The sequence below is a fragment of the Emys orbicularis genome, chromosome 11 (assembly GCF_028017835.1).
Source record: "Emys orbicularis isolate rEmyOrb1 chromosome 11, rEmyOrb1.hap1, whole genome shotgun sequence".
NCBI classification, from domain to species: Eukaryota; Metazoa; Chordata; order Testudines; family Emydidae; genus Emys; species Emys orbicularis.
In genome coordinates, this window is record NC_088693.1 from 17,720,519 (window position 1) to 17,733,640 (window position 13,122).

Consider the following 13,122-nt stretch of genomic DNA (forward strand, 5'->3'; position numbering starts at 1 on the left):
TGCAGGGAGCCTGATCCTGGCAGCTGAGACCACCTGCACAGAGCCCTGTCTGCTTCCCCTGATGGACAGAGCCCTCTCCTGACTCCAGCCTTTCAGCCTGGCCCCATCAGGTCTTTGTGCCCCTGATAAACCTTATCATCTCTCGCACGGGGCTGCACCCCATAGTTTGGGAACCTCTGCCCTAAACGAACATCAATAAAAACCTTATAGCATCTCTGTGATGGGTTCGGTCTCAGAGACCCCCTTGGGACTGTCACCTGACGTGCTGAAACTACCTCTGAGCCCATCTTCCCTGCCAGCTTGGGTCTTCAGAACCCTGCCTCGTTGAGCCAGATATGCTAATCTGCTGCAACATAGACCCAGGGTCTGAACCACGCCCCCAAAGCTGCAGACTTAACTGAAAATGGCTTAGCAAGTGTTCCTGTCTCCAGCACCCAGACACCCAATAAGATCCAAACCCCAAATTAAATCCGTTTTACTCCGTATAAAGCTTATACTGGGTAAACTCATAAATTGTCCCCCCTCTATAACACTAATAGAGAGATATGTACAGCTGTTTGCTCCCCCAGGTATTAATTGCATACTCTGGGTTAATTAATAAGCAAAATGATTTTAAGTATAAAAAGTAGGATTTAAGTGGTTCCAAGTAATAACAGACAGAACAAAGTAACTTACCAAGCAAAACAAAACAAAACACGCAAGTCTAAGCCTAATACTTTTAAGAAACTGAATACAGGTAAATCTCACCCTCAGAGATATTCCAATAAGCTTCTTTCACAGACTAGACTCCTTTCTAGTCTGGGCCCAATCCTTTCTCCTGGTACAGTCCTTGTTCCAGCTCAGGTGGTAAGCAGGGGTTTTCTCATGACTGCAGCCCTCTTTGTTCTGTTCCACCCCCTTATATAGCTTTGGCAGACGGCGGGAATCTTTTGTCTCTCTGGGTGCCCACCCCTCCTTCTAAAAGGAAAAGCACCAGGTTTAAGGTGGATTCCAGTACCAGGTGACATGGTCACATGTCCTGTGAGACCCCAAGCCTTAATTCTTCCTGGCCTGACTCACAGGAAGGCTTGCAAGCAAACAGAACCATTTACAACCAATTGTCCTACTTGATGGGAGCCATCAAGATTCCAGGTTTCAGAGTGGTAGCCGTGTTAGTCTGTATCAGCAAAAAGAACGAGGAGTACATGTGGCACCTTAGAGAATAACAAATTTATTTGGGCATAAGCTTTCGTGGACTAAAGCCCACTTCCTCAGCCCACGAAAGCTTATGCCCAAATAAATTTGTTAGTCTCTAAGGTGCCACATGTACTCCTCCTTCTTTTTATCAAGATCCCAAACCACCATTAATGGCCCACACTTTGCATAGTTACAATAGGATCTCAGTTATATTTCATATTTCTAATTTCAGATACAAGAATGATACATTTATACAAATAGGATGACCACACTCAGTAGATTATAAGATTTGTAATGATACCTTACAAGAGACCTTTTGCATGAAGCATATTCCAGTTACATTATATTCTCACTTATTAGCATCTTTTCATAAAATCATATGGAGCGCAACGTCACAACCTCATTTATGCCATGCATTTTGTTTACTCTGGTTTCACCTTGCCCAGTCTTGAAGCACAGTATAATTATGGGAAGAAATAATATAATTGTAATGGTTAAAAACATATTAATGTAGGGCTGACAACTTTTATACGAAATTTCAGTTCATTGTGGGAGTTAGTGTCTTGGATGTCTTTGATTTAAAATCACAGAGTGCTTTTACTTATTGGCTTTTTTGCACTATATTCTGGCCCAAGGTGGCCATTTTCCTCCAAGGAGTGGTTAATTCTACCAAAAGCAAGGCTTCTGATAGAATTTTTGATGTGCCCATAAGTATGTACAGCAGTGCTAGCAGGCATATCTATAGTTACTCTATTAAAACAGGCAACATCTACATTATCTGTGCAAGTACAAAATAAAAAGAGAACATTGTGTGTTCTATATTCCTGTCTGGGAACATTATAAAGTTAAAAGGATAATGCTTTACTAAATCTGTGTTTTTAAATTAGAGGTTACACTTAATTTCCTTTTAGTATTTCTCCTTTTTACAGTGTTTTATGCTAAAAAACCTGACTTGAAACTTCCTAAGTAAGCTTTCCTTGTTCTGTTTAATATTAACTAATACGTTCAAAAAATTGGGTGTTGGCTAGGTTTTATTGAGTGTTATGCAAAAATGGAGCCACTACTTGATTTTTAGATAGTCATATACTAACTCTTTGCTGAAATTGCATATGCTGAAATTAGAACAGTGAGAGCATTTTAAAACACAAAAGGTGTAGTGTGACAGTTCAGAAATATATTTATATTCATAAGTGTGGCACAGAAATGTGCTAATTGAACTCTTACTCGCTATGAAATAACTTTGAAGCTATTCCTCTGAGAGACACGGCACTGAGGCCACACAAAAACAATAAGATATTCTTCCAATCCTCTGAATACTTGTAATGTAAGCCAGGAGAGCTTGCATTTGCTTAAATAATGCAGAACACTTTTTTCCTTTTTCCCTTGAGAGAATCCACTTTCCTGATTACCTATCTAGCCATATGCCCTATCTCTTGCCAGAAACGAATAGCAGTGTCACTGCCAGCTAAAATTACTTCTTCTCTGACAAAAGAATTATGGTAGGATTGTTTTAAATCCACTATATTGGCAAGATAAGATCTTCATTCACCCATTGCACTAAAATACCTTTACCTTGAAATTCAGATTGGAAACTTTTTAAAGAATTGAATTTGGTCCAAATTTTCAAAGGTGTTCTACGCTGGTTAACATACATTTAATTTTTTAATAATGGTTCTCTTTCCAAAACTTTTCCCAGCTTGTTCCTGCTCTGATTCATATTGTAAAGTATAACAAATTAAAAATGTACAAAGAGAGCATGTTTTCTACTCATATTTTGCAAAAGTTACAATACAAACAAAATACAGCTTGGAGATACTCTAGTACTTTATGGTGACCATGTGCCTTTTTTTCTTTGTTTTGGCAGCAGCAGGATGGAACTGAAAGGAGGAAATACACTGACTAATGCACCAGAGTGAGATTGATTCCTGCATTGTGTGATCTTTACATACCTGGACCATGCATTTGCTCCTTGGTTTCATGCTTTAAGAACCCGTGCAGTGATTGTGAAGCTGTTGGGAAGCCATGGCATTCTTTACTCCGTGGAAACTATCTTCTCAGAAACTTGGCTTTTTTCTGGTGACTTTTGGCTTTATTTGGGGAATGATGCTTCTGCATTTTACTATTCAACAGCGAACTCAACATGAAAGCAGTTCAGTGCTTCGTGAGCAAATATTGGATCTCAGCAAAAGATATATCAAAGCATTGGCAGAAGAAAATAGAAATGTGGTTGATGGGCCTTATGTTGGGACAATGACAGCATATGGTGAGTGCATATTCTAGAATACCTAGAAGCTTTCTAGAAAATGCTGGTTAATTAATTTGTTTTCTCAACATTAATTATGGCCCAAAAAATTGACCTCATAATACAGCCCAGTGGACCAAGTTGTATACTGGCAATCTCCCCATGGACAGTGGGAGGAAATCCTCTGCTCACAAGGTGTGGAGCAGCAGTGGAGCCATTCTGCTGTAGGTTGAAGTAGTGCCTTGTGGCTTCTTCAGTCCACTGGTCATTCTCTTCCATAGTCTTAATTACTGATCTACCAGTCCTGTCCCTTAAGCCTATAGGGCTCAAAGCCCCAGCAGAGTAGGGTTCTGTGGTGCTGAATCCATACTTAAAATCCCCCAAATCCAGCCTTTGTTTTTCTCAGTGGAACTGAATATTACCGTAAGAGTGGATGGTTGTGGGGGGAAATGCACCATTTAATTCTGTAACTGTAATATTTGTACTCAAGTTAAGCAGTAAACATTTGCCTTTATATTGGAAACTTCAGAACTACATTGATTCTGTTTTAAAATAACTATCTGTACTAATTAAGGTTAAAGGGTTTTCTGGCCACAATCTGTCCAGCAGACAGAATATAACCAGTCATCAATAGGAACAATCAAGTCACTCTCTCACAAATCCTCAACTACTTTACGATCTCTTAGTTTAGTCTGCACTTTCTAGATTCAGGGACAGCTCTGCCTCTGTGGTTTGAATGTGATGCTTCAATTTTTTCTATTCTTACAGAAAAATTCCAAGCTAAGATTATTAATAGCTGGCAGTGACCAACGCGGTTCCTGCCTTTCCACTGGCTGAGAACCAAAGTTTGTTCTTCAGCCTTGCCAGAGAGATTCTTCTCAAAATGGTCTGGTTTCAGTTCACATTATTCTTTTTTGTTGAAAGATGAATTGGAGAATGTATAAAACCTTGGAAAACTCAGAACTGAGAACCCACATGGAAAAGTTTCAGTGATACAAGGGGAAGGTGCTGGAGTTTGAAACATGCCTAAGAATCGCAAAGTGTTGTCTTGGAAACACCATAAAAAATGATCACCAGAATGTATCATACTCCTGTGATGATAAATATGAAGTTACAGCAGCTGGGTTTGTAGTGGAAAGGATGCAAGCAGCACAGCTAGATCACATATATGTTGCCCCAACATTCAGCAATACCGGGCTGGAGAAAGTGTGTGAATGTGCCAATATCTGGTATGACCCCGCACATAGACCCAGCTTAATTCAGGGAAGTCATTCTATTTATGGGACAAGCCCAAAGTGATATACCCTGGCAGTAAATTACTTATTTTGCTTAAGTGGAGAAAAGGAAAAGCTTTTATTGATATGGTGATGCTTCAGTGTCATATGGTACACTCATCCAACAATGGTTCTGAAGCTTGCTTCCATGACATTGTATTGGGAAATGGAAAGGACCCAGTTGCATTTTTTTGCGTCAGGTGGGGCTGTCCTTAGACTAGGGCTTCACCCATAGGGGCCGACTTCCCCTCTGCCCGGTGGATGCTCCACCCCCCCCCGGCCCCGCCTCTTCCCGACCCTGCACTACCCCAGCCCCACCCCCATTCCACCCCTTCCCCAAAGTCCCCGTCCCGCCCCGCCTTTTCCCACCCCAGCCCCACCCCCATTCCACCCCTTCCCCAACGTCCCCACCCCCTTTCCCCAAATCCCCGCCTGTGCCTTGCCTCTTCTCCGCCTCCTCTCCTGAGCGTGCTGCATCCTCGCTCCTCCCCCTCCCTCTCGGAAAGTCCTAAGTGCCGCCAAATAGCTGTTAGGCGGCGGGGGGGTGGGAAGCGCTGAGAGGGAGGGGGAGAAGTGGGGACATGGTGCGCTGTGGGAGGGAGAAGGAGGTGAGGAGGGGGGAGCTTGGCTGCCGGTGGGTGCAGAGCACCCACTAATTTTTCTCGTGGGTGCTCCAGCCCCGGAGCACCTATAAAAATAATCCCACCTATATGTACAAAGTGATGGGGTATAAATTAGCTGTTACCACTCAAGAAAAAGATCTTGGAGTCATCCTGGATAGTTCTCTGAAAACATCTGCTCAATGTGCACCGGCAGTCAAAAAAACTAAATGTTAGGAACCATTAGGAAAGAGTTAATAAAACAGAAAATATCATGATGACACTATTTAAGAACATAAGAACTGCCATACTCGGTCACACCTGTGGTCCATCTATCTCCATATCCTGTCTCTAACAGTGGCTAGTACCCGATGCTTCAGAGGGAATGAACAAAACAGGGTAATTTCAAGTTATCCATCCCTTGTCATCCAGTCTCAGCTTCTTGTAGTTGGAGGTTTAGGGACACCCAGAACATGGAGTTCCACCCCGACCATCTTGGCTAATAGCTATTGATTATACTTATCCTCCATGAATTTATCTAATTCTTTTTTTAATCCAGTTATACTTTTAGCCCCACAACATTCAATGGTTCCACAGGTTGTGTGAAGTAGTACTTCCTTTTGTTTGTTTCAAACTTGCTGCCTGTTAATTTCATCAGGTATTATGTGAAGGGGTAAATAACACTTATTCACTTTCTCCATGCCATTTGTGGTTTTATAGACCACCATCTCATCCTCCCTTAGTTGTCTCTCTTCTAAACTGAACAGTCCCAGTCTTTATAATCTCTCCTTCTATAGAAGCTGTTCCATACCCTGAATCATTTTTGTTGCCCTTCTCTGCACCTTTTCCAGTTCTAATGTATCTTTTTTCGATGAGGTGACCAGAACTGCACTCAGTACATTAGGTGTGGGCATACCATGTATTTACATAGTGCAGTGGTTCTCAACCTTTCCGCTACTGTACTCCTTTCAGGAGTCTGATTTGTTTGCATACCCCAAGTTTCACCTCACTTAACTCAGGCTTTGGCTTCAGCTCCGTGCGGTAGGGCTCAGGGTTTGGCTTTCTGCCCTGGGCTCCAGTGAGTCTAATGCTGGCCCTGGTGGCCCCATTAAAACAAACTTGCTCACAGTTTGAGAACCGCTGATTATATATAGAACAGTATAAACAAGTCATTGTCTATAGCAAATATGGCAGGCGACCAGCTTGGCTTAACAGTGAAATCTTGGGTGAGCTTAAACACAAAAAGGAAGCTTACAAGAAGTGGAAACTTGGACAGATGACTAGGGAGGAGTATAAAAATATTGCTCAAGCATGCAGGGGTGTAATCAGGAAGGCCAAAACACAACTGGAGTTGCAGCTAGCAAGGGATGTGAAGGGTAACAAGAAGGGTTTCTACAGGTATGTTAGCAACAAGAAAAAGTTCAGGAAAAGTGTGGGACCCTTAATGAACTGGGGGGGGGGGCAAACTAGTGACAGATTATGTGGAAAAAGTGGAAGTACTCAATGCTTTTTTTGCCTCAGTCTTCACAGACAAGATCAGCTCCAACACTGCTGTCCTGGGCAACACAGTATGGGGAGGAGGTGAGCAGCCCTAAGAACAGGGGGTTAAGAACTATTTAGAAAAGCTGGACATGCACAAGTCCATGGGTCCAGATCTAATGTATCTGAGGGTGCTGAGGGAATTGGCTGATGTGATTGCAGAGCCATTAGCCATTATCTTTGAAAACTCGTGGCAATCAGGAGAGGTCCCAGACGATTGGAAAAAGGCAAATATAGTGTCCATCTTTTAAAAAGGGAAGAAGTAGAACCTGGGGAACTACAGTCTGGTCAGCCTCACCTCAGTCCATGGAAAAATCATGAAGCAGATCCTCAAGGAAACCGTTTTGAAGCACTTGGAGGAGAGGAAGGTGATCAGGCACAGTCAACATGGATTCACCAAGGGCAAGTCATACCTGACCAACCTGATTGCCTTCTATGATGAGATAACTGGCTCCGTGGATATGGGGAAAGCAGTGGACGTGATATATCTTGACTTTAGCTAAGCTTTTGATACGGTCTCCCACAGTATTCTTGCCAGCAAGTTAAAAAAGTATGGAATGGATGAATGGACTATAAGGTGGATAGAAAGCTGGCTAGATTGTCAGGCTCAACGGGTAGTGATCGACGGCTCGATGTCTAATTGGCAGCCGGTATCAAGTGGAGTGCCCCAGGGGTCAGTCCTGGGGCCGGTTTTGTTCAACATCTTTATTAATGATCTGGAGGATGGGATAGATTGCACCGTCAACAAGTTCGCAGATGACACAAAGCTGTGGGGAGAGAGATGCTGGAGGGTAGAGATAGGGTCCAGTGACACCTAGACAAATTGGAGGATTGGGCCAAAAGAAATCTGATGATGATCAACAAGGACAAGTGCAGAGTCCTGCACTTAGGAAGGAAGAATCCCATGCACCGCTACAGGCTGGGAACCAACTGGCTAAGCAGCAGTTCTGCAGAAAAGGACCTGGGGATTACAGTGGATGAGAAGCTGGATATGAGTCAGCAGTGTGCGCTTGTTGCCAAGAAGGCTAACGGCATATTGGGCTGCAATTAGTAGGAGCATTGCCAGCAGATCGAGGGAAGTTATTATTCCCCTCTATTCAGCACTGATGAGGCCGCATCTGGAGTGTTGCGTCCAGTTTTGGACCCCCTGCCACAGAAGGGATGTGGACAAATTGGAGAGTCCAGCAGAGGGCAATAAAAATGATCAGGGGGCTGGGGCACATGACTTACGAGGAGAGGCTGAGGGAACTGGGCTTGTTTAGTCTGCAGAAGAGATGAGTGAGGGGGCGCGGTTGATAGCAGCCTTCAACTACCTGAAGGGGGGTTCCAAAGAGGATGGAGCTCGGCTGTTCTCAGTGATGGCAGATGACAGAACAAGAAGCAATGGTCTCAATCTGCAGTGGGGGAGGTTTAGGTTGGATATTAGGAAAAACTATTTCACTAGGAGGGTGGTGAAGAACTGGAATGGGTTACCTAGGGAGGTGGTGGAATCTCCATCCTTGGAGGTTTTTAAGGCCCAGCTTGACAAAGCCCTGGCTGGGATGAGTTAGTGGGTGTTGGTCCTGCTTTGAGCAGGGGGTTGGGCAAGATGACCTCCTGAGATCTCTTTCAAGCCTAATCTTCTATGATTCTATATGAAATTTTAGTTTGTACTGACTTCGCTAGTGCTTTTTATGTAGCCTTTTGTAAAATTAGGCAAATATCCAGATGAGTTGGTGTACCCCCGTGAAAGACCCTGGTTGAGAACCACTGATATAGTGGCATTATGATATTTTCTGTCATGTTATCTAACCTTTCCCTAATCGTTCCTAAAGTTCTATTAGCTTTTTTGACTGCTGCTGCACATTGAGCAGATGTTCTGAGAGAACTATCCACAATGACTCCAAGATCTTTTTGTTGTGTGGCAACAGCTAATTTAGACTTCCATCATTTTGTATATATAGCTGGAATTATTTTTTCTAATGACTATGGTATGCCCAGACTTTGAATACTGCATGCTGTGACGGGCTGGATCACAGAAACCCCCTTGGGAGCTGCCACCTGAGGGATAGCTCAGTGGTTTGAGCATTGGCCTGCTAAACCCAGGGTTCTGAGTTCAATCCTTGAGGGGGCCACTTGGGGATCTGGGGCAAAATCAGTACTTGGTCCTGCTAGTGAAGGCAGGGGGCTGGACTCTATGACCTTTCAAGGTCCCTTCCAGTTCTAGGAGATGGGATATCTCCATTAATTTCTAAAGACTACCCCTGCTTCTGTTTTCCCTGCCAGCTCAGGACTCCAGCACCCTGTCTTGCTGAGCCAGACACTCCAGTCCGCTCCAACACAGACCCAGGGTCTGAATCAGTTATCACAACGCTGCAAGTTTACCTGAAAACAGCTCCCAGAAATGTGCCTGTCTTTAGCACTCAGATGCCCAACTCCCAATGGGGTCCAAACCCAGATAAATCCATTTTACCCTGCACAAAGCCTATGCAGGGCAAACTCATAAATTGTTCGCCCTCTATAACACTGATAGATATGCACAGTTGTTTGCTCCCCCAGGTATTAATACATACTCTGAGTAAATTACTAAATAAAAAGTGATTTTATTAAATACAGACAGTAGGATTTAAGTGGTTCCAAGTAGTAACAGACAGAACAAAGTAAGTCACCAAGCAAAATAAAATAAAATGCGCAAATCTATGTCTAATCAAACTAAATACAGATAATCTCACCCTCAGAGATGCTTCAGTAAGTTTTTCTCAGACTGGACACCTTCCAGGCCTGGGCACAATTCTTTCCCCTGGTACAGCTCTTGTTCCAGCTCAGGTGATAGCTAGGGGATTCTTCATGATGGCTCCTCTCTCCCTCTCTGTTCTCTTCCACCCCTTTATATATCTTTTGCATAAGGCGGGAACCCTTTGTCCCTCTGGGTTTCCACCCCCCCTCACTGGAAAAGCACCAGGTTAAAGATGGATTCCAGTTCAGGTGACATGATCACATGTCACTGCAAGACTTCATGGCCCACTTGCCAGTACACACATATACAGGAAGACTAACAGGTAAACACAACCATCTGCAGACAATGGTCCTGGTTAATGGGAGTCATCAAGATTCCAAACCATCATTAATGGCCCACACTTTACATAATTACAGTAGGCCCTCAGAGTTACATTTTATATTTCTAGTTTTAGATACAAGAGTGGTACATTTATACAAATCAGATGATCATACTCAGTAGATTATAAGCTTTGTAATGATACCTTACAAGAGACCTTTTGCATGAAGCATATCCCAGTTACGTTATATTCACTTATTACCGTATTTTCTCTAAAACTATCCCAGTTACATTATATTGACTTCTTATCAAGTTTTTATAAAACCATATAGACTGCACATCGTCACACATGCATTTCTGATCACCTCATCTCAAAAGAGAGATTAGAATCAGAAAAGGTTCAGAGAAGGAATGCGTAGGTGTGAAATTGCTGTGAATTGTGCGTAGTCCAAAATCCAAACTTATTTACATCATGCTCTTCAGAGACTATCTTGAACCCAGTATGATTCAGTCCACTGCTGATTTTTACTACAGTTCACAGTACTTACGTCTGCTGTGACTGTGATTATCTATATATTGTTATCTCTGTTTAAAATCTGTCATTGCCATTTACGGAGTAACTTGATCTGTCAGTTCAGATGTGTGAAGTGATTTCTCAGTTTAGATGTGTGAAGTGATTCAAGAGACGCTGAATAAAAAATAATCAAAAACTTGACTCACCCAGCAATATCGTCAATTTATCCAGCTACACACTCAACCCAGCAGAAGAGTCTGTCCTATCTCGGGGACTCTCTTTTTGCCCCAGCACACCCACGAACATGATACAGTTCTGCGGTGATCTGGAAGCCTACTTTCGCCGCCTCCGACTCAAAGAATACTTTCAAGATAACACTGAACACCGCACTGATACACAGATACCCTCCCACCAACAACACAGGAAGAAGAACTCCACATGGACTCCGCCTGAGGGTCGAAATGACAGTCTGGACCTATACATAGAATGCTTCGGCCGACGTGCACAGGCAGAAATTGTGGAAAAACAACATCGCTTGCCTCATAACCTAAGTCGTGCAGAACGCAATACCATCCACAGCCTCAGAAACCACCCTGACATTATCATCAAAGAGGCTGATAAAGGAGGTGCTGTTGTCATCATGAACAGGTCTGACTACCAGAAGGAGGCTGCCAGACAACTCTCCAATACCAAATTCTACAGGCCACTTTCCTCAGATCCCACTGAGGAATACACTAAGAAACTGCACCATCTACTCAGGACACTCCCTACACTAACACAGGAACAAATCAACATACCCTTAGAGCCCTGACCGGGGTTATTCTATCTACTACCCAAGATCCACAAACCTGGAAATCCTGGACGCCCCATCATCTCGGGCATTGGCACTCTCACTGAAGGACTGTCTGGATATGTGGACTCCCTATTCAGACCCTATGCCACCAGCACTCCCAGCTATCTCCGTGACACCACAGATTTCCTGATAAAACTACAGTGCATTGGTGACCTCCCAGAAAACACCATCCTAGCCACCATGGATGTAGAGGCTCTCTACACAAACATCCCACACACAGATGGAATACAAGCTGTCAGGAACAGTATCCCTGATGATGACACAGCACAACTTATTGCTGAGCTCTGAGACTTTATCCTGACGCACAATTATTTCAAATTTGGTGACAATATATACCTCCAGACCAGTGGCACCGCTATGGGCACCCGCATGGCCCCACAATATGCCAACATCTTTATGGCTGACCTGGAACAACGCTTCCTCAGCTCTCGTCCACTCACGCCCCTTCTCTACCTATGCTACATTGATGACATCTTCATCATCTGGACCCATGGGAAGGAGACCCTGGAAGAATTCCAACAGCTTCCACCCCACTATCAACCTCAGCCTGGACCAATCTACACGGGAGGTCCACTTCCTAGACACCACCGTACAAATAAGCGATGGCCACGTTAACACCACCCTATACCGAAAACCCACCGACCGCTACGCCTACCTTCATGCCTCCAGCTTCCACCCCGGACACACCACACGATCCATAGTCTACAGCCAAGCACTGAGGTACAATCGCATCTGCTCCAACCCCTCAGACAGAGACCAACGCCTACAAGATCTTCACCAAGCATTCTCAAAACTACGATACCCACACAAGGAAATAAAGAAACAAATCAACAGAGCCAGACGTGTACCCAGAAGCCTCCTGCTACAAGACAGGCCCAAAAAAGAAACCAACAGAACTCCACTGGCCATCACCTACAGTCCTCAGCTTAAACCTCTCCAACGCATCATCAGTGATCTACAACCCATCCTGGACAATGATCCCTCACTTTCACAGACCTTGGGAGGCAGGCCAGTCCTCGCCCACAGACAACCCACCAACCTTAAGCATATTCTCACCAGCAACCACGCACCGCACCATAACAACTCTAACTCAGGAACCAACCCATGCAACAAACCTCGATGCCAACTCTGCCCACATATCTACACCAGCAACACCATCACAGGACCTAACCAGATCAGCTACAACATCACCGGCTCATTCACCTGCACGTCCACCAATGTTGTATATGCCATCATGTGCCAGCAATGCCCCTCTGCTATGTACATTGGCCAAACTGGACAGTCGCTACGCAAGAGGATAAATGGACACAAGTCAGATATCAGGAATGGCAATATACAAAAACCTGTAGGAGAACACTTCAACCTCCCTGGACACACAATAGCAGATGTAAAGGTAGCCATCTTACAGCAAAAAAACTTCAGGACCAGACTCCAAAGAGAAACTGCTGAGCTCCAGTTCATTTGCAAATTTGACACCATCAGATCAGGATTAAACAAAGACTGTGAATGGCTATCCAACTACAGAAGCAGTTTCTCCTCCCTTGGTGTTCACACCTCAACTGCTAGCAGAGCACCTCACCCTCCCTGACTGAACTAACCTCGTTATCTCCATACTGATTTATACCTGCCTCTGGAGATTTTCATTACTTGCATCTGAAGAAGTGAGGTTCTTACCCACGAAAGCTTATGCTCCCAATACTTCTGTTAGTCTTAAAGGTGCCACAGGACCCTCTGTTGCTTTTTACAGATTCAGACTAACACGGCTACCCCTCTGATATATATAGTAAGTTTCACTGTTTCCTTTGTCCCATGTTTGTGTGGGTCTTTAAACAGAAACTGAGAAGAAATAAAGATTTTTTTTTTTTTTAAGTAGGGAAAATGTGTAAAACCC

General features: G+C 43.9%; 1 protein-coding gene across 1 annotated transcript in view; it reads left to right on the forward strand.

Moving 5' to 3' along the window:
• Window positions 1-3,050: 3,050 nt before the first annotated feature.
• The window catches only part of MGAT5 (alpha-1,6-mannosylglycoprotein 6-beta-N-acetylglucosaminyltransferase), a 165,048-nt gene continuing 154,976 nt past the window's right edge, over window positions 3,051-13,122 (forward strand). The window contains exon 1 of the mRNA XM_065413559.1: window positions 3,051-3,439. Within this exon, the coding sequence (XP_065269631.1) occupies window positions 3,199-3,439 (241 nt within the window). The 5' untranslated portion in view covers window positions 3,051-3,198. The remainder of the gene's footprint in view (window positions 3,440-13,122) is intronic.